We start from the raw sequence: 23,873 nt of genomic DNA on the forward strand, positions 1-23,873 counted from the left end.
CTAGTTCACAGCAATAATCAGCTGAAGAACTTTAGCTTTCCAAATTCTCTACCACTGTTGCTGTCAAGTTAGGAGAAAAGAACCACAACTACTGGAGGTCTCAAGTATTACTAGCTCTTACATCATTCAGCTTGAAGGTTTCATAAATGGTGAACGTCTTTGCCCTAAGCCTTTCATCTTGAGTAAAGATGTTCAAACTAGAGACTTGGTAGGAAAAGCTAATCCTGATTATTTTTGATGGAAAAGAATCGATCAATTTCTTATGAGCTAGTTATATTCTTCAATCTCTAAATCAATGTTTGGATATCTTGCAAAATGCTCAAGCTCCTTTGAAATTTGCAAAACTTTAGAAAATTACTTTATTATTGAATCAAAGGCTAGAACAATGCATCTTAGGAACTTGTTGCAGAATACAAAGAAAGAGTCCTTAAGCATCAATGAATTTGTGCTTAAAATGAAAGGTTATGCTTATTCTTTCTTAGCAAGTGGAGTGATTTTAAGCATTGAAGAATTGATAGCCTATATTCTAGATGGTTTATGCCTTGAATATGATCCTGTATCAGTACACTTATCAGCTAGAGGAGATGATATTACTCTCCAAGAGGCACAATTCTTACTCCACAAACATGAAATTCAACTAGAGAGGTACAATAGTGCACAAAACCTATACCATGACAACACTGCCTTGATAGCACAAAAACAAACCTTGATTCACCCTTACCATGGTGTTAATATAGGACATTTACCATACATCAATACCATTCAACATTCTACACCTATAATAGCACCAATACTAGCACCATACACTCCCTTAACACAATATCCTGTACCTATATTACACTACAATTCACCACCAGCATCAAACTTCAGTAACTCAAACAACACCTTTTTACCTAACAATGCCTTAATGGTGCAAGATACAAGAAGGATAAACACAAACTCTAGACGAGGGAGAGGCATAAGCTTCCTCAAGCCAAAATTTTTTTGTTAGGTATGTGGAAAACCTGGCCATACGGTTGTATAGTGATATCATAGGCTTGATTTGTCCTATAATGATCCCCAAAACTAGCCTCAATATCACCAAACCACTCAACAACAATCCTTTTCACCAAATCAAACTAAAGTCTCAAAACAAGCAAACCAAGTGTGTTATCTACAAAAAGATCCTGACTCTACAAATCAATGAAAAGAAGTTCTTACACCACAGCCTAATTCGCCACAACTACAACAACATCAGCAACAAATTTCTCAGCATATAGGTCCAATGTCCTACTTTGCTCAGCCAATTTCAGTGGTAAATTCTCAATGGTACCTTGATTCCGGAGCTACCAATCACATCAGCTCAAACATTCAATCTCTGGACACTGTCAAACCTTATGGTGGTCCAGAAAAAGTACAGGTTGGAAATGGTCAGTGACTCTCTATCACCGACACTAGTAATCTTCACCATTTTACATCACTATCTTCATATAAGGTGTGTGGTATGCTACATGTGCTGCAAGAGCTACATGTGCTGTATCAGTTTTAGATTTCCGAATATGAACCTTTGCTATTGGTTATGCAAGCTCTTGGAACCTGTATTGCACAGCTTGAGAGAGGATGTTACATTCAACAGCAAACCTGCAAAATTATGAGACACCATCAGTTGAAAATAATCACATTCTAGAATCAAAATGAATGACTACGATTAAAAAATCCTTTAGCATTCTACATACTGCAATGGTACTGACATGTATAGTATCAGGAGTACAATTTGCGCAACTTGCATTACCAACCTGATTCTATTACAATAGTTGCCAACTTGATTCTGTTGCAACTGTTGCTAACTGATTCTGTAACACTTTATAACTTGTATAGAAGGAGACTACCCGTGCATTGTATTGTAACTTTTACCAGAATTCAATAAAATTTTCTTCAGCAGTTTTCTTGCTTTGTTTTTCTGTCAAACTTTTTTTTGTTTTCCTGGAGCGTTTTGTGACTTTCCTTTCTCAATTCTAGGACTTCTTCAAAGTTAAAAGAAAAATTACCTTTTGATGTCCCTCACCAAAAGTTTTGAAAAGTTGGTACACTAATTAATAAACATCCCTAACAAAATTAGAGTTTAATGCACACTAGTGCACTTCACAACTCACAAGTGCAATGTGTCTGTTACGCATAAAGGGATACCTACAAGTGTTATAATAAGTATTTGTTAGGAGAAATTGATTTTTAATCAAAGCCTTATGCACTGTATTTATTGAATTTAATGAGTATAAAGTTTTCGTGAAAGTAAATATTTGACATTATAAAAGAGTCATGGGCTCAACATCCGTTTGTATCCTTGCTAGAAAATAGAAAAAAAAAAAAAAAAACTCAATAAAGATAGGTTGACAAACGAATTTCACAAATTTTTTCTCACAACTCCAACATAATAGCTGATTTTGGTTTTCTGATGAATTTTCCCACCTGCTGACGTTGCTTAGGGTTGTGGTAAGAGTGCCACCTTGGGTTTGTAAGATTCATTTGTCAACGTAGTATTGCCAAAAAATAATAATAATAATAATAATAATAATAATAATAATAATTATATGAGATCCATAAGGAAGCTTCATCAATCACCTAAATATTATGCATGATGAAAATATGATAGAATCTTTTGCTCAAAGCCAAAGCTAGCAAGTCAATAATAGGTAAAATGAAAAAAAATAATAAAAAATTAACATGAAATTGTGCATACCTAAAAGAAAAGACTAAGAAGTAGAAAAATCACGGATAAATCTTTCTACCTGACAACTGACATTCATTAATCTTAAGGTAGTTGAGAAGTTAGTGTTAGTCAAATCGAATCAAAGAAGCTATCAATTGTTTATAAATTAATGTCAACTTTTCTTCTATATTAAATACATTATTAAATTAAATACTTAATTTATCTATTCTTGAGAAAAAATTATCGTGGTTGATCATAAAATTCTAGACTTTATACTCTTCTTTTCCAGAAGAATAAGGTTAATGATTTTCTGGTAAGAGCACAAATATGATTGTTCATTGAACATTAATCATAAGTATCCTGATTAAGATTTTAAGAGACAAGAAATCGAATTTGCAAGAATTATCATGTTCCATTAAAAACAAAAAGACAGAAAGTCTTTAGCCAATTTTTTGCTTATCAATGTTAAAATTCTAGATAGAAAGGCAAAGAATTCTAGAGAGAAAGGCAAAGAATGAAATTGCATATTGAAATGTGTGGTTTCCAATGTACAAGAGCCCCCATTTATACATTACAATACATGCTAGAATCATGCTAATATAGCTAATGGCTAAAATCAAGCTTTGCTTGATTTTGGCTAACCCCCCCTCAAGCTCAAGGTGGTAACGCAGATTCAGCTTGAGATTGGAAACTAACTTCATGAATTGTCCGGGGTGATGAGCTTTTGTGAAGACAATCGGCAAGTTATCGAAGAGCATACAAATAACAACTCAATAATGCCTGTGCAATGTGGTGGCAAATGGAGTGACAGTCAATCTCAATGTGTTTAGTGTGTTCATGGAAGACATCATTATGTACAATGTATGGCACTTTGATTGTCACAATGAATAAGGATGGCAGAGGAATAGCAAAACCCATATTTTAGAGCCATGGAGTCAAAGTAGTTTAGTAGGTATCAATAAAGGCATGATATTTGGCTCTGTGCTAGATCAAGCTGTAACTGAATGTTTTTACTCACCAGGGATGATGGGAGTCACCAAGGAAAAAATAATACCTAGTGGTGGAGCGTGATCAAAGGATCCTCTGCCTAGTAACATCAGAATCAAACAACTATAGTGAGAAGTGAGCAAAAAATGAAAGACCCATAAAGAGAGTGTCTTTGATGTATTCAGAACCGTAGGACAGTAGTACAATGGGTGGAGTGTGAGGCAACATGATGACTAAAATGAACAACATAAACGATGGTAGGCGAGTGACAGAAGAGAAAGACTAAACTGCCACTAACTATCTATATAGGGGGGATTTGAAATGGGTATGCCATTCATGGGAGTAGGCGAGCATCTTGTCTAGTGGAGAGAGGCACCTTGCATCAGTAATGCTAGCATGAGAGAGCAAGTCAAATGCATACTTTTCCTGGGAAAGAGAAATACCATCAAGAGTGGAAGAGACATCCAACCCAAAAAGTAAGCTCAAGTGTTGGCTAAGGGAAGCTTTTAAGCTTGGTGATGCCTGATAGATACCTAGTGATAATCATATCATACATAGACAAAAGAGGAATAAGGCCTTGGTCAGTTTTACGAATTAATGAGCGAATCCGGGGACTTGAAGAAAATCTAAAGGAGTTCATAGTTATACTGAACTTTGCATACCAGGCTCGAGGTGTTTGTTGAGCCCATATAAGGCCTAACAATCTACACACTTTGTTGGGTGGAAGATCATAACCGGGTGGTGGTTGATACTTCTTCCTTAAGCTCACCATTAAGAAAAATTTTGTACATCCATTAAATAAAGGTCATTTCTGAACTACAACAATTGTCAATATTCGAACTAAGTGAGAGTTGCAACAAAGAAAATGTCTCTTCATAATCAATTCCATATTCTTGAGTAAAACCCTTGGCCACTAGACATGTTTTATAACGTTCCATAACCCATCTGAAAGAGTTTTGATTTGTAGACCACATTTCACAACCATAAGAGTTTTATTTGGCGGATGATGAACTATCAACTCCCATGTCATCATCTTCTCTAGAGCTTTGATTCTTTGGTCCATTGCTTGCTGCCAAAGAGGGGTTAGAGCGAGCTCACGATAAGTGTGAAGGCTGCAGCGGGAGATATAGTTGACGAAACAATAAAAATCAGTAAGATGGAAGAGGGTTCTTTACACGAGTAGAGCGATGAAAAGCCAAAAATATGTGACTTATCAAGGCGATTAAAATGTGCCACAAGTGTAGATCCTCAGAAGGTGTAAATCATCAGGAGCTATGAATGATTTGCAAAAGAGTGACTAATAAGGGAAGAAGAAGATGAGATGAAATTTTGACAAAGAAGAGAACATGAGAGTTCCAGAATATACTAAAAGGAGACACTTAAAAGCGTTGGGAGATGGGATCCCAACATCATACCCCTTATGTTCTATACCATATCCCTAGAAATAATACAAAGGGCTCGCAATTCAAGTTTGGAACCACTCGCAAGGCGCCAAAGAACGAAACAAACACACCCAAACCTTTTAAGATACTGTAGTTTGAAGAGCAGCCAAGAGAGGCTACAAGGAGTTTGATTATTTATGACAGGAGAAGGCAACGATTGATGAGAAAGACATTGGTGAGGGCAACTCTCCCTAGAATGATTCGGGACAAGAAGATGACAGAAGCATGGCTCAAGTAGAATCCTATCGATGTTTGCATTCGGGTTGCCATGAAGTGGTGGACAAGGTAATGGGAGGACAAAAGAATTAGACAAAACTTGTTAAGGAGAGACTATATATCATGAAGGGTAGGCTGTGATGAAGCTGAGGATGTCTTAGTGACAACAGCAGAGCAACGTGTGAAGATGATATGATTTTCCAAGTTGAGGATAACAAGTAGGGGTGAGCGGTTCGGGTACCTGCATTTTTCGGGGGAACCGGAACCGGAACCGCACAGTGCAGGTTCTTTACTTCAAGGAACCGGAACCTAAAATGCAGGTTCCCGTCCTTTCCAGGGTACCTGTAAAAAATCAATTACCCCCTATTAGTTTAAAAAATAACAAAAAACACCTTATAAGTTTACAAATACATCCCTAACAAATTTCATTATTCATTCATTTGTGTCCAATGTAACTCATAACCTGTATCTCTACAATGTAAATTGTAATGTTATAATTAATTTAAGTAATATATATTAATATAATGTAATATTATAATTAATTAATAGTTAATCATTAATTAAGTATTGTATATTGTTTAATAGAATGTTATAATTAATTAAAAATCATACATAAATTTATAATATAATGTTATAATTAATAAAATTATAATAATTGATTAAGTAATTGTGTAATTAGTAAATTACAATGTAAATATAATGTCATAATCAATTAAGTAATCATTTAATTAGTAAATGTATATTAATTATATGATCATACTATAATAGTATAATGTAATGGTATAATGAATTAAGTAATCATACTATAATCTATAATTTAATATTATAATTAATTAAATTTCAAATCATTAATTAATATATTAATGTTATAATGGAAAGTTATAATGATTAAGTAATCATATTACAAATTATAAAGTAATGTTATAATTAATTAATTTTTTAATCGTTTATTAAGAATGTAATAGTATAGTAAATTACTAATGTTTATAATGTAAGTTATAAATTCATAAATAATTAAGTAATTATGTAATCATTAACTATATAATGCTATAATTAGTAAGTGATCATAATATAGTAATATAATAATATATAATTTAATAAGTAATTATTTAACTATAATGTATGCTTAATAATGTTATAATGAAATGTTTATAAGGTAATGTTATAATTAATTAAAATTCTTATCATTTAATTAAGTATTGTGCTAATGTTTATGTAGTAAATTAGTAATTATAATGTTTAAAACATAATATCATAACCATTATCAATAAGTAATCATTTAATATGTAATGTTATATAATTATATGATCATACTATAATAGGTGTAATATAAGGTATAAATGAATTAAGTAATCATACTATAAATCTTATAATTTAATATTATAATTAATTAAATTTAAATTATTTGATTAATATACTAATGTTTTAATGGAATGTTCTAATGATTAAGTAATCATATTATAAATATATAAGGTAATGTTATAAATTAAATTTTTAATCGTGTAATTAAGTAATGTAATAAATAGTAAATTAATAAATTACTAATGTTTATATAATGTAATGTTATAAATTCATAACTAATTATGTAATTATGTAATCATTAAATTATGTAATGATAAATTAAGTAAGTGATCATATATATAAATGTAATATAATAAATTATAATTAATGAGTAATTATTTAACTATAATGTAATGCTTAATTAATTGTTTATAATGAAATGTTTATAAGATAATGTTATAATTAATTAAATTTCTTATCATTTAATTAAATATTGTGCTAATGTTTATGTAGTAAATTAGTAATTATAATGTTAAAACATAATATCATAACTCATAACAATTAAGTAATCATTTAATTATGTAATGTTAATTAATTATATAATCAACTATAATAGTATAATGTAATATTATAATGAATTAAGTAATCATACTATAAATCTATAATTAATATTATATAATTAAATTTTAAATCATTTGATTAATATACTAATGTTTATAAGGAATGTTAAACATTGATAAATAATTATATATAAATAATAAGTAATGTTATAATTAATTAAATTTTAAATCGTTTAATTAAGTAATGTAATAATATAGTAATACTAAGTTTATTAGATAAGTTATAAATTCATAACTAATTAAGTAATTATGTTAATCATTTAACTATGTAAGCTAAATTAAGTAAGTGATCATAATATAACTGTAATATATAATATTATAATTTAATTGAGTAATTATTTAATTATAATGTAATGTTTAATTAATGTTTATAGAAATGTTTATAGGTATGTTATAATTAATTAAATTTCTTATCATTTAATTAAGTATTGTTTAATGTTTATGTAGTAAATTAGTAATTACTAGTTTAAAAATAATATCATAACTCATAATCAATTAAGTATTATTTAATTATGTAATGTTAAATTAATAATAATCATACTATATGTAATGTTTATAGAATTAAACTATTAAGTAATCATACTATAAATTTTAAGTAATATTATAATAATTAAATTTTTAAATCATTTAATAAGTTTGTACTAATGTTTATATAAAATGTTATAATTGATTAAGTAATTATACTATAAATCTATAACGTAATGTTATAATAATTAAATTCTAATTATAAGTCAATTAATTAACTATAATTATTATAACTTATAAGTCAATTAATTAAGTAGTAATCAATTAAGGTAATGCTAAAATTAATTATACTATAAATCAATTAAGTAGTTATAAAATTATAATTAATTAAGTAATCATTTAACTATAATGTAATGTTATAATTGATTAAGTATGATATTTAACTAGTAATTAAATTTATTAATGTTTATCAATTTATCATAATTAAATAATTAATTACTAATTTATGATAGATACTTAGAACTTGATAATTGAAGTAAATAACTAAATATATTATTAATCAATCAAATATAATATTTTATTCAAAAATAATTCTTTTAATAACATTAAAAATGTAAAACACTTTTAATTGGATCATAATTCCAATTATTCACTTAATTGATCAAAACTTTAATATTATGTATAATAATATATTAAAGCTTTTAATATGGTGTAATTTATATGTAATAAGTATAATGTATTCGTATATTTATTTAATTAGTTATTCTAAAAATTTACTTTTTCTATTTTTTATTTTTATATGTAAAATAATAGAAACTCCCCCATATTTACATTACAAATATTCATTATAGTCCAAGTTCAAAATAGGTTACTAAACAGGTTCCAAAAACAGGTTCCAAAACAAGTTCCAAACAGGTTCCAAAACAGATTCCAAGCAGGTTCCAAATAGGTTCCAAACAGGTTCAAACCGGGTACCCCCTACAGGTTCCAAACAGGGTACCCTTTTTACAGGTTCCGGTTCCGGTTTCAGTTTCGGTTCTGATTCCGGTTTCGGTCCGGTTCCGGTTCCTACATGCAAGAACCGGAACCGGAACCGCACAGTAGCGGTTCCAAAAAATTAGAATCGGAACCTACCCGCACTGTGCAGGTTCTGGGTAGGTTCCGGTTTCGGTTCGGTTCTTACCCCCGGTTCCGTTCTACCCGACCCGTGCTCACCCTAATAAAACAAGACTTGGTGTGACCCTTTTTTTTTTTTTTGGCAGTAATTGCACTGAATGCTGGGAAATAAAAAGAATGAGATGTCTATTCTAGTGGATGTATTGCAAAAACAGTGAATCAGATTGCTTGGTAGGACGAGCCGAGGCATAGCTGATATAGGAAGTTGGAATTACTCAAAATACCTTATGTTGGAAATTGGATAAGGCAAAACAGAGTCAGTAATGAAGTGGCAAGTCAATAATGATGTGGCAAAGGAGCGATTGATATGGTGATGTGGACAAGTCAATGATGATGTGGCCACCAATGTGGCAAACATTAACGATGAATGGTAAAAGTAATGGTGATGTGCAAAAATGTTGTTGAAATTGCATTGCTAACTTGGCAAGAAGTTGATGTGTGTCAATGATGACATGGCAAAGAGGCGGCGATACATGGTAGGGTCAATGCTCACGTGGCAATGTTGACAAGGCAAGACGTGTACAGATGCATGCAAAAGTATGGCAAAGGCAGAGGATCGTAAGGGCAAAGGTAAAGGACCTAGATGGTGTAGAGCAGTTCCCAAGATAGTAGTAAGTGCTATGATGATATGATTTAATATGCACTAGGAAAATTCCTAGAAAATTGGAGGGGTCACAAACGGTCCCACTTAAAACCCAGCTTTCTTAGAACTATTATTGTCTTGGTGACAGAATTTTTCTAGACATGCATATAACCATAGAAATAGCAACTCATTGTCCTAAACCTAAGCTCTGATAACATTTTAGAATTCTAGAGGGAAAGACAAAAAAATTAGAGAGAAAGGCAAAGAATGAAATTGTCTATTCAAGTATGTGGTTTCCAATGTATAATAGCCCTCTATTTTACATTACAACCATGCTAAAATCATTCTAATGAGTTATGCTAATGGCTAAAATCAAGCTTTGCTTGATTCAAGCTTGCTTGATCAAGCCTTACTTCATTCAAGCCATTGATCAAGCTTGCTTTGATTTTGGCTAGCAATCAAATTCTTAGATGGGGATTATTGTTCTGATTAAGGGGAAGTAAAAAAAAAATAAAAATAAAAAATAAAATAACATATGCTTAAAGCATGTATTGCGATTTTAGTGTTTTTAATTTTTTCATCGTCACTACAACATTATGTATGTCTAGCCTTGATGTTCATTGTAGCTAAAGTATGAATTTACGTAGCTAAATGGTTTAGCTACAAATGCAATGTTTTGTAGCTTATCGGAGCTAGAATGGCGTAGCTAAGATTTGGCCAGTAACTTTTTGCTAATGTAGCTAACAAGTTATATTTTGCTATAAATGAGATAATAGTAACTAAAAACTTAAATGTTTTTGCCGCCAAACAATAATAAGTTTGTAGCAAAAACTTTGCCTTTATAGCCACGGAGAAGAGTGTGTAGCTATGTTTGCATTAGCTACAAAAAAATATAAAGTAACTAAATCTTGAAAAATTCTGCTACAAAAATATATCCATAGCAAATATATTAACCTTGGCTACGTGACAGGTAAAATGTATCTAAATAAAAATATCGTTTGCCACATATATAATGAATTCATAGCTAAATTTTAATTTTTTTGCTACAAACATATGAAAGTCATATCTGTATATGAAGAAAGATATATATTGGACATAGTGTGTTAATAGCTAAATATGAAATTACTTGCTATGAATACTTTTGATTTGTAGCTAATATTATAATATTTTGCTATGGACATATTGAAATCATATCTATATGTGAAATTCAGTTGCTATGGACAAGAGTTTTTTAATAGCATATTGAAATACTTGCTATAAATACTTTTAATTTGTAGCTAAATATTATATTATTTGCTATGGAACAAATAATTTATATAAAAAATTTTAAATTTATTCTTCAATTAAAATTAATTGTACAAATATTGCTATAATTAACAAATTTAATAAAAATTACAAATTTATAGCAATTCTTTTATATTAAATAGATAATATGAAGTCACGAAAATTTTCTAACATAAAAGTTTACATTAACAAAGTCATTTCTAACCAAATAATTGTCTACTCAAAATCCTCATCCTAGTAATTTAAAATGTTATCAACTAATTTTTTTTTTTTTACAAAATATGAATCTTCGATGTCATAACAATCTTTCGTCCATTTAAAATTTCCACCAACCTACAATATCAAATTTGAAAAAAAAACTAGATTAATCATATAGATTAAGTAATCATTTGCATATCACTTTATGATTAATATAAAAGAAAAATGGGTTTTATAGTATCAATAAAACTATGCTTACTCACAATTACTATCCTGATATATATAACGTCATAGTATGGGTACTATGGTATGGTAACCGTACTATGCCATATATTTCCAGGATTGAAGATGGTAGGAGATGTGAGTAAGCATGCATACTCTATGTATATATGCAATTTTCAAAATAACTTACAATTTCATCCAAAGGGATTTGGTTATTATTGAAGATTGTTGACCTTGAGTTGTAAGCCATCATTATGAACTCTTCCCATCGTCTATTCATCTCCTCCATTTGCTTTTTTTCACTTCTTCTAATTTCTCATTGCTTCCCTCTTTGCCTCCTCCACCCTTTCATTTGCTCCTTCTAGTTGTTTGTATTGTTTCATAAGTTGTGTCAGTTGGTCTACTTCCAAATATTCGGTATACTTTTTCCTGGACCATAAGCACGCAAATAGCCATCTTCTCTGGACAAGGACCTTTCAAATATTTCATCATCATTCAATAAGATTGTCCTTCTACTTGTTGCTTTTTTAATCGATCAAAGTGACTAAAAACGAATTATGATATTAGCTTGGATGTGTGTGCGTTAATAAAAAATCAAGAAGTTGTCAAAGAGGAAACAAGGCTATTGCAATAATGTTCTTCTTATAACAGATTCAACTTGTTATCTTTTTTCTTTTGCGAGATTCTATCCAAACTTCACAGAGAAGGAGTATATCAATTTTTCTTTGATGTCATAATAAAAGTATGAACATATGATTAAAAAATAATGAAATGTGAATTATTAAACTTAATCCTCATATTTGAAAGCAAATTCATACCATTTGACGTTTGAGTCGAGCATAACTTTTAGTTCTGTGTAAGGGGCATAGACCGCTTTGATCTATTTGTCTTATTCTTGTTACCTTTCCTGTGTAATGTATAAAATAAGCAATAATATGATATTCTTATAATTACATAGTAATTATACTAAAAGTAACTTAAATAGCTATGCTTACTTGAAAGGTTGCCTCACCAATAATTAACCAAATACTTCCAATTGTCCATATGAACAAGTTTAGGCTTGTTTTTCAGACGACTTGGTAAGTTGTTCGAATCAAAATATCTTTTTTTCATTTTGTATATGTAATCTGTATAGGCATTCATGGACCAAAAATGGCTTTTTTCCTCCTTCTACTTCCTCAAATACAAAATTCTCTTGAAAAGTATATAAGATAAATAAGTTTCAATTCTACACTAATTATTAAACAAAACACAAAAATATTATAAATATTTATTTCATCTGTCTTACCTTGATAATGGTCCACTATGGTCAATTTCTGTTCTTTAAGTTCTTTCCACTCCTTTTTTAAAGGACAACATGACTTATTTCGAACTGTTTGTCTAACAAACCAAACAAAATCTGTTGAGTTTTCATCAACAGCTGATGATCCTCCAAATTCATAGGCAATTTTTCTCCTTTTTCTAATGTAAGATTTTATGCAGGCGTAGGACCTCTTGTTTTCCTTTTTTTTTTTTTTTTTTTTTTGTGTTTAGATCTAAAATCACATGAATAATATTAATTAGCAAATAAGAACTGCACGACATTTAGAAAATGAAAATGCATGAAAGTAAAATGAAAAAATTAAAATTAAAAACTGATGTCCATGCCTCAATTCCAACATCTGATTTGTGTTCCTCCGAAAATGTTGGTTGACTTCTCTCAAAACATTCCAAGATTATGTTTTCGGGATAGCAAGGCACTATATCACCTTTTCTAAGAGAGAAACATGTTAACAGCATTCCCTTAGTATTTTGTAACTTGCAAGCATGTTTCTCACGTCATCATCATCAACAATTGGACTAGCCCATCAAGATCAATGAGGATACTCGTTGGCTTCAGGTAAAACAATTGTCTCCGGGAGTATATCAAAGTCACAGTTCTTCTTTATGTAATCAACAAAGCAAAAATGTGAGAAACTCGAATTCCAATCAAAATCATAGTACTTCTCACTCACTCTACCATGACATACGTTCGTGTAGGTGAAAAGATAAAATATCTCCATAATGAATCTATTGTTCCATGCCGGTATGCCCCTTCTTCCTATTATAAAAAAAAAAAAAAAAAAGTAAATTCAAGTTAGATGAATATTAAATAACTAACAAACAATATTAAATGAGTGTAACTGATAGATCTAACAATGAATTGATTTGGTGATCAAGAAAATATAAAAAAATAAAGACTAAATGATGTTTACCAATAGATCAGTTGCTTTTTTTGGCTGTATACGAGAATGGTGATTAAGACATGACTTTTCAATGCTATTTGTAGTAGATTGCACCTTATTGAGTTGTGCTTCATGATGAGTTTTTTGCATATCTTGAGAGATACTACCGGCAGGCACACTTTTGTCAGTGGGCTTAGCTTTTCTTTTGCCTTTAACTAAACCTCCACGCCTACTCATGTGGTGGTATTCTAAAAAAGTATTATTTACAATAAAATAAATCAATGAGTTATAAATAAATAAAGAAAGGAAAGACATTATTGAGCTATGACCATAAAACAGAAAATTTCTTAAACCCCAATGTCAACTAATCATTCTCCATTTTCCAAAACCTTAAGTTATGAATGAAGACAGATTGTGATAAAAAAGCAAAGTGGGTCATGAAAAGAATACGTCGTGAATGTATTTATGTAATGGTTTTTAAGAAGAGTAGGCATGAAAATAATATATTGTGAATATATTTATGTAATGATTTGATGCTCGGAATATCTGCTTAAGATTGGTTTTTGGTTGCAAAATACTAATTAAATAATCTGTTCAACTCCCCCAACCAAAAAAATCGGGAGTGCACAAATAAAATAACTCTACTGAATCAAAGAAACAACAGATGTGAACAAACCATACACGTACCACATAAAACCCGTAGAGATTACTACATTGGTCAAAAAAAGTGAATATGATCATTATTCAGAGAATTGAGATGTTAAAAGTTTTTTATTTTTTTATTTTTTATTTTTAATTTTAAATTAAAGAAGGTTATTCAGACACTTTTCTCTATATAAACTCTACTCATATAAACCATATCAAATAGAATGGAAGTGAAATAGAATATAAGCATTTGTATTGATAATTAACATTAGAATAGATAACATGTTGAGTAGTCAAATTGGCAAGGCAAGGCAAGTTTCATGAATAATAATAATAATAAAAACCGTAAGCAAAGGTGACAATTTATAAATATAAAACCATAAACAAAGGTGACAATTTCATATATAAACATCAATATAAACCATCCATCAAAATTAAATAGTTGACAGTATTTATTGACTTCACATTACATCTTAAAAACTAAAATTTCAACTAGCATTGCCGACACAGCAGACATGGAAAGACTCAAAAGCTAAAGTAGCAAGCTAAGATAGAAAATGTCAAATATATATATATAAAATTAGCAAACTCTATGACACTATTTATTGCACCAGACGAAAGCTAAAGTAGTAATAAAAAGCAGAGGCACTCTACAGAGGATATGAGACATGTAATCAAAGGTAATTATTCCCATGAGTTTTTTCTTAATTTCTTTTAATTTAATATTATATTATAAATAAATTTTTTTTTTCAAAATTTGGCATTATATGATTGATGTGTGACGCATGGCTAAATTTAATATTAAAATATAATATTATTTTTTCTCAAAATTTGACATTATGTACTTGACGTGTGTTTGATTATGTGTTTTTATCAATAATTGTTTCATTAAAATTTTTTTAATAAATATTAAATAAGTGTATTTTCTGAAAACCCTAGAAAGTTATAAGATTTCATCCTCAATATAAACACATAATGCAAGAAAGAAAATAAAGCAAGTTACAGAAAAAAAATTATCTTTAAAGAAAATTGATTCTTGAAAGAAAAGTGCAAGTAAAATAATTTACAAAAGAAAAAAAATACACAGAACACTAGACAATAAAAACCTCAATGATGCATGTAGTATTGGTTCCAAAAAGAAAACTAACCTTTGAAGCCTGATTATTGTCTGGAAATTCTTCTGATGGTTGTACTCGTTTGCCGTGCCTGGTTCTTGATTCGTCCATGTTTATGAAAAAATAAAAAAATTCAAATAAAACCCTAAAAAAAAGCGCCATTGAAAACATAAGGAGGGGTAAAAGTACCGCCACTTTTACTTTTATAATTGGTAAAACATTTACTCTTTATCCTATTTTATTTTAATTATTTTATATAATTATGTTTTTGCGTGCTTCTCTTATCAAATAAAAAATTATAAAAACTTTGTATTTATTTAATTAAATTCTTATATAGCCGCCTGATTATAATCTCAATTAAACAATAATGTTACGTATACTGATATTTTTACACCGAAATCTTATACCGGCCTACGTGTCCTGTGATTCACACCAGCAAACCAGACACATTTCACGTTATTAAATTTTTTTCTAGTGAACGGCCGTTCATCAAATATGGATGATCGTTTACTTACATGGACTCCAGTCCATATAATATGGATTGGGGTTCATTTACTACGGATTAGCGTCCCCATTTAAAGGACGGGCATCCATCAGTAAAATGTCACATTATTTATTCCATTTTACTGATTGACGGATGTCCTTTAAATAGGGACGTCCGTCCGTAGTAAATGGACCCTGTCTATATAATATGGATGGGAGTCCATATAACTGAACGATCGTCCATATTTGATGAACGACCGTTCACTAGAAAAAAATTTAATAACATAAAACGTGTCTGATTTACTTGTGTAAATCACGGGACACGTAGGCCGGTATAAGATTTCAGTGTAAAAATACCAGTGTCCGTAACATTATTGTTTAATTAAGATTATAATCAGGCGGCTGTATAAAAATTAGGGACAGCCATTCACAGGTTATGGACGATTGTCTTTAAATATTGGACGGGCGTTCATATTTTAATGGACGTCCGTCCATTAACAATACTTTGTAAAAAATTACTATGTTATAATTTATTATAAAAAAAATTATTCCATTTTACTGATGGATGCCCGTCCTTTAAATGGGGACGCTAGTCCGTAGTAAATGGAACCCGATCCATATTATATGGACAGGAGTCCATGTAAGTAAATGACTGTCCATATTTGATGAACGATCGTTCACTAGAAAAAAATTTAATAACGTAAATCACGGGACACGTAAACCAATATAAGATTTCGATGTAAAAATACCAATGTCCATAACATTATTGTTTGCCGTGCCTGGTTCTTGATTCGCCCATGGTTATGAAAAAATAAAAAAACTTCAAATAAAACCCTAAAAAAAAAGCGCCATTGAAAACATAAGGAGGGGTAAGAGTACCGCCACTTTTACTTTTATAATTGGGAAAACATTTACTGTTTATCCTATTTAATTGTAAAATATTTATTTTAATTATTTTATATAATTATGTTTTTGCGTGCTTCTTTTATCAAATAAAAAATTATAAAAACTTTGTATTTATTTAATTAAATTCTTATACAGCCGTCTGATTATAATCTCAATTAAACAATAATGTTACGGACACTGATATTTTTACACTGAAATCTTATACCAACCCACGTGTCCCGTGATTCATACTAGCAAACCAGAGACATTTCACGTTATTAAATTTTTTTCTAGTGAACGGTCGTTCATCAAATATGTCCCCAAGATGGCATTCTAAGACATCCAGCTGACTTTGATGCATGGAAATCTTTTGATATTTTACATCCAGGATTTTCTAGAGAGCCTCGTAATGTTAGACTTGGGCTAGCATCTGATGGAATCAACCCTTTTAGTAATATGAGTGTTTCATATAGCACTTGGCCAGTAATTGTTAATGTATATAATTTACCTCCTTGGATGTGTATGAAGCAACCCTATTGTTTGCTATCATTGTTAATACCTAGGCCTAAAGCTCCTGGGAATGACATTGATGTGTACTTGCAACCTTTAATACAGGAGTTACAGGAACTATGGCATTATGGAGTTGAGACTTTTGATGCTTCAAAAAAGGAAAATTTTTGCATGCGTGCTGCACTTTTATGGACAATTAATGATTTTCCTGCATATGCTAATTTGTTAGGGTGGAGTACTAAAGGAGCAATGGCTTGTCCTTCATGACAGGAGTAGACCCCATCTACTCGACTTAAATATGGTCGTAAGTTTTCTACATGGGGGCTCGTCGATTTTACCAATGAATCATAAATGGCAAGAGAACAGTCTTCCTTGATGGAAAATTGGAGAAAAGGTCTGCGCCCAAGAAGATGTCGGGAGATGATGTGTTGAACCAATTACAAAAGCTTCAACTATTAATTTGGTAAGGCTAAAAAGAAGCAGATAAATGATAAAAACAAAACAGGCAAATTGGAGGAAGAAAAACATTTTTTTTTTAAATTGCCTATTGGAAAAAGAACTTAGTACGTCACAATTTGGATGTCATGCACATTGAAAAAAATATATGTGACAATATCACAGGTACATGTTGATATTGAGGGGAAACCAAAGACAACTGAATGCTCGTCGTGATTTGAAGGAAATGGGTATAAGGAAGGATTTGCATCCAACTCAAAAGGATGGAAGTGGTTTTATTCAGTAGCTAGTTACACTTTATCTTCGAGGAAAAGACTAAAATATGCAAGTTTTTAAAAAGTGTAAAGGTTCCTGATGGATATCATCTAACATCTCACGATGTGTAAGTGTTAAGGAGTGCAAATAAATGGTCTCAAGAGCATGATATCCCATATTCTTTTAGAACAACTTTTCCTATGGCAATGCGTGGATTGTACCTAATAATGTGTATGATGCTATAACTGAGTTGAGCATTTTTTTTAGAGAGTTATGCTCAAAAGTGTTGAAAAAAGAAGCATTGGAGCGCCTTGAATCTAAATTGTAATAACCTTATGCAAATTAGAAAGATCTTTCCACCACATTTTTGATGTGAGTTGCTTAATATTCACCTTGCAACTGAAGCAAAAATTGCAAGACCTGTACAATACGATGGATGTATCTATTGAGAGGTAATATTTTGTTTCATTATTTCATAATCTATTTATGTTTATATGTGTGTGGTTATAATATGTTATTAATTAGCTGAAGAAACATTGTATAGCTTCTTAGGAAAATTGAAGCGTTATTTCGTAATAAAAGTCGACCGGAAGGTTCATTGCAGATGGGTACATTGTGGAAGAAAGTCTAATATTTTGCTCGAGATATTTAAATTGTATTGAAACTAAGCTTGATAAGTTGGGAAGAAATTTTGAAGGTAGTAATGTTGGTAGGCAAAGGGTTATCTATATTTCATCAGTGTGGATACCTTTAACAAGGGATAAGTGTGTAGGTCGATTGAAAAAAGAATGGAAACAAGCCATCTTTATGTGTTGAAAAATGTGAAGAAGTGCAACCTTTTTTACGGTATGATAGTTTCCTTGTTCATTTTTTTTATTTGGTGCTTTATTTTTTTTCTTTTTTTAAATTACTATTTTCATTGTGTTCTTACTTTTTTTTTCAAATTGTTTGCAGTGAACATGAGCAAGGCATGTATCAGAGGATTCATGAATGGTTTCATCATCGAGTAAGGTTTCCTTTTGTGAAATTTTATTTCTATGCATTTTGACATTTAATTCTTACTATTTCTTCTTGTCTTCTTTTTAATAGGTTGTACATTGTAAAGAAGAGAGTACATGTGTAAATGAAGATCTATTATCTTGTCTGTGGTCCTTTTTATGGTATACAAAGGTTTTCAGGCATATCATAAATGGTTTTAGGTTTACACTAAGCAACTTGAAGGAAAAAGGGTAAAACAAAATAGTGGGTTTTGGTAAAAGAATGGTGGAGGATAAAAAATGATATTATGGAGTTCTTAATGAATAATTGAACTTCAATATTGAATGAAAAGGATGTGTTATTAAATGTGATTGGTGGGATGTTCATGTGATTGGAAGAGTGTGAAGAACGATAAGTATGGTTTTGTTAGTGTTAATACAGCTCGAAAATTATATAAGGATGAACCATTTGTGCTGCATCTCAAGCACAACAAATATTCTATGTTAATGATGGTTCCAATCCTAATTGGTGTGTTTAAAAGGTCATTCGGAAGCTTTTATGACCTACCATGTGGTGAAAATATCTATTGAGAGAAGCTTCCAACAAGACAGCTCTGAAATGATTATCAAATTACAAATATGTTTGAAGATGATGGCGAATTAACAATTGGAAGAGACATGAGATATTTGCTTCTAGTAGTGCAATTGTTGATGATGATCATAGTGTTGATGAAGAGAGAGATGCTGAGACATTGATGATAGTGACATTGATGATGAAGATTGCTCATATAGATATTGATTGTTTTACATTTTTTTAATCTTTCATATTATATTTGTTTGACATATTCGAGATTTTTGATACAGTTTTTATTGTTTAAATGATTGTACGACTTGAGTTCAATCCCTTATTTTCAATCATGCTTTCAATTTTATAAACTTTTATGGTTATACAATTCAATTAATTTGTTTTTCATATTAATACTTGTGAAATGAGACAGGTTTGATAAATATATTAATGGTGGTTTGGTTATTTTGATATATACACCAAGTTTATATAAAAACTTATCTTCCATACAACCAAAAAATATTTTATTAAAACGTATAAATAATTTAAATAGTTTTATTAACGCTGTCATCTCATCATCTAAAACATATATACAAGTTCACATATAAAATATACATTATCAATTTTTATAATATCTCATATCTCATACCTAAAATCACTTACATTTTATAAAGTGTTAGTTTTAAATCATATAGAAAAGACAAAAACCTTGGAGATCCTTAAAATACAATTTTATTTACAAAAGCTCACACTCTTAGCTCGCTGAAGAGTTCTTTTAAGTTAGAGCTGGTTTAAGTTCTATTTACTATTGACCTTAGTGGTGTGATTAAACTATATTTGACTATAACTATTTATTCATAAGAAATAAAAATATAATTACTTACAAGATAAATTAGAATATCTATAGCTGCATACTATAAGGATTGTAGTAAATTAATTTTCACATTCTTTATTTGCTACAAATTCAAAGAATTTATAGCTAATACACACATATTAGCTATATATTGAAACTAGTAGCTAACAATGATACTAAGATATTGTCACTACCATGAAAATAAAATTTGTATAGCTAGATACCTTAATAAGCTACAAATTTTAATATTTTATAGCTAATGTAAAAATAATAGCTATATAATTAAACTCGTAGCTAATAATGATATTATATGCCACATACATAAAATGTTTATAGCTAAATATATTAATTAGCCACAAATCTCAATATTTTATAACTAATGCACAAATAATACCTATATAGTTAAAACTCATAGCAAATAACGATACTATATGCCATGTAAATGAAATATTTATAGTTAAATACATTAATTAGCTACAATGTTTTACTATAACTAATACATTGTAGCTAAATGAATAGCTATTGCCACAATTTTAATAAGTTAAAGCAATAGATGAATATTAGCTTCGAGGGAGAAATTCTTATTACTAAAATTATTTCAATTAGCTACAAATATTGACTTTTCTAGCTGTAAATATGTATTTGTTACAGTTTTTCTTTTCGTAGCTATATGTGTATTTTGTTGTAGTGTATCCTTATTTATTGTGACTTGCTTATCATCATTGCCACTTGTTTTATCTTGTGAATTTTGCAGGTATTTATTATTTAAAACATGTATAAACATGTGTGTCTAGAAGAAGATTGACCACGTAGATTTTTTTTCTTGTCGTTGCTATTAGTTTATGAAAGAAATGTAACATCGTGGCATGGAAATTTTGACTTTTAAGCTTTTTTGTTTTGTAAAAAGCTATAATACAGTTTCTATAAGAAGCTGAATTTTAAGAAGAGTATGCAGTGCTTGTTTTTGTTCATTAGTGATAATAGTTCGAGACAGCTGTCCTTGCGATCATGGGAAGGGCCGCCTCATTGATAGCCTCAGCATCTGCAAGAAGGTTTGCACAATATTCTGCTTCTATTATAAAAGAAAAAAATAATGCTAATCAACTATTTCTCTGTATGAGTTTATAGTTTATAGGCATTCAATTTTCTGTGTTCTTGGTGTTCAACTAATTTCTGAGCTAATATACAATTGTAGGCTAGAAGGCAAAGTGGCATTAATCACTGGAGGATCCAGAGGCATCGGGGAATCCACTGCAAGACTCTTCTCCAAGCATGGGGCTAAAGTACTGATTGCAGATATCAAAGATGACTTAGGTCAATCTTTATGCAAAGACGTTGATTCCATCGGAGGGACGGCCTCTTTTGTCCATTGTGATGTGACCAAAGAAGAAGATATTGAAAATGCTGTTAACACAGCAGTTTCCAATTATGGAAAGCTAGATATCATGTTCAACAACGCTGGTACAATCGATCAACCAAAACCATCTATACTCGACAATACCAAGTCTGATTTCGAGAAGATCCTGAGTATTAACGTAATAGGGGCATTTCTAGGCACTAAACATGCAGCTCGAGTGATGATCCCTGCTCATCAGGGAAGCATCCTAACAACGGCAAGTGTTTGTGCAAGAATCGGAGGAGTTGCAACACATGCTTATACAAGTTCAAAGCACGGCGTGTTAGGGCTGATGAGTAATACTGCTGTAGAGCTTGGACAGTATGGCATTCGGGTAAATTGTGTGTCACCTTACTTGGTTCCAACTCCATTGGCGAATGCTTTCCTCAAAATGGATGATGAGGCAAAGCTTGTTTTCTATCGCTATCTTAATGGGGCTATTCTTAAACCAGAAGATGTGGCTGAAGCCGCTCTCTTTTTGGGAAGTGATGAGTCCAAGTACGTGAGTGGACATGACTTGGTTGTTGATGGAGGCTTTACTATTGTAAATCCAGATTTTTGTATGTTTCGAACATATGATAAATAGTACTTGTTAAAGAAAGCTCTGAGGAAGACATGTAAATCTTTCTATTAATTAACTTCTTTATCACCTATCCGAATCTTTAAAGATAAAGAATTTATCAACAATTCCCATTGCTTGTTTCCGAGTAACAATTTTTGACGCAACACCAATTTGAAATGATTTAAATAGTTTAGGGTTGGCTTTAATTAATTGAATTTGTGTCGGGTATGTTTGAGTTGAAGGATTCTCAACTAGTAAATCAGTTTAGGGACATAATTAATTAAATAAATACATGTAAACTACATTTGTAACATGATTATTTATTTATTTATTTAATGGTTATTCATTTTTTACAAAAATATTCGTTTAAGACACGTTTATTTTATCAAAACATGATAATATGTGATCAAACGTGATCACAAATTATGATGTTTGTGTTAAAAGTGATTTATATTATGTTAAGTAGATTTAAGTATGTCATAAACTGATTAAATGAGTTATTTGTGTTACAAAGGAATTATATGAGATTAAATGTGTTAAATCTGTTGTCTTTTAAGTACACAAATTTGATTCCTTTGTCAAATGGGTTATGTGAGTTCTATTCATGTCACTTGTTTTGTGTTCGCAATTTTGAGACGATTGAATAAAGAGTAATGCTACAGTCACCAGAAGTAGTGCACCGAATGACGTGACAAAATCTTGACCATCGATTAATATTAAGTTATAATTAATCAACGGTCAAGATTGTGTCACGTCATTCGGTACACTACTCTCGGCATCTCATTATTTCACTTGAATAAATAGGTCAAGATATGAATCCTACAAGCTAATTTGTTTTATCACCTCGATCCTCATCTTAGATTTATTTACTCTAATTATAAATCAAAATAACTATAATTCAAATAAATGATAAGGAATTTTACTTTTGAGAACCACTTAATTAACTAAAAGTAGAGTTTAATTTTTAGTCGAAATCTTATGCATTGTGATTATTGAATTTAATTAGTAAAATGTTTGCGTGATGATAAATATTTGACATAACAAAAGAGCCACGTGCTCCTCATCCATCAAAGTTAGTTTTTTTTAGGATTCAGCTCTCTGTTTTAGTTTGTACCCTTTCTAGAGAAGAGGAAAAAAAAATTAATTGAGATCAATCAAGTAAATATTATGCATGGTTGATAAAATCTGAAGTGGGTCTGACTCATCACCTTATGAACCAGTAGGCTTGAGTGTATGCTTAGTCGGTGTGAGACTGCAACACTCTCCCTCACGGTTAAGCCCATATGTTGGGAGACTCTAACACCCCTTAACGGTTAAGCTCATATATTAGGTCATACTTAGAGGTAGTTGCTAACTCTAACTTCTCACCCGCTTGTTAACCAATCAGCTCAATTGGCCCTGGCTTTGATTCCATGATAAAATTTGAGGCGAGTCTGACTTCTTACCAAATAAAATCTTATTGAGTGAAATGATTACTTCTCTTATAAACTAGTAGGTTTGAGTATGTCTAGTCAGCGTGGGACTCCAATAATAATTAAATTTTGATAGAATCTTGAGCTAAGGAGAAAGCTAGCAAGTCAATACTAAGTAAAATAATAAAGAAAAAAGAAAAGAAAAATTGATTATTGTGCATACCTAAACGAAACGACGTAAAAGCAGAAAAATCATGGATAAATCTTTCCACGTGACATTCATTAATCTTATGGTGGTAAGGAGTTGGTAAAAATCATGGATAAATCTTTCCATGTGACATTCATTAATCTTATGATGGTTAGGAGTTAGTAACAGTGCAATTTAATAAAATAGG

General features: G+C 30.6%; 1 protein-coding gene across 1 annotated transcript; it reads left to right on the plus strand.

Moving 5' to 3' along the window:
• The first annotated feature begins 21,011 nt into the window (after positions 1–21,011).
• LOC116111129 (secoisolariciresinol dehydrogenase-like) lies at positions 21,012–22,157 on the plus strand. The gene is made up of 2 exons (XM_031397324.1): positions 21,012–21,160; positions 21,304–22,157. The coding sequence occupies exons 1-2, from the start codon at positions 21,117–21,119 to the stop codon at positions 22,088–22,090; spliced, it is 831 nt and encodes a 276-aa protein (XP_031253184.1). The 5' UTR covers positions 21,012–21,116; the 3' UTR covers positions 22,091–22,157.
• The last annotated feature ends 1,716 nt before the right edge of the window (positions 22,158–23,873 follow it).

Source organism: Pistacia vera, unplaced genomic scaffold (assembly GCF_008641045.1).
Source record: "Pistacia vera cultivar Batoury unplaced genomic scaffold, PisVer_v2 Contig627, whole genome shotgun sequence".
NCBI lineage: Eukaryota > Viridiplantae > Streptophyta > Magnoliopsida > Sapindales > Anacardiaceae > Pistacia > Pistacia vera.

Bases quoted from the DNA above. Each gene is read 5' to 3' on its own strand.
- LOC116111129 (XM_031397324.1), top strand. From the start codon at position 21,117: ATGGGAAGGGCCGCCTCATTGATAGCCTCAGCATCTGCAAGAAG. The intron at 21,161-21,303 runs GTTTGCACAATA...ATACAATTGTAG, and splicing joins GCCTCAGCATCTGCAAGAAG to GCTAGAAGGCAAAGTGGCAT.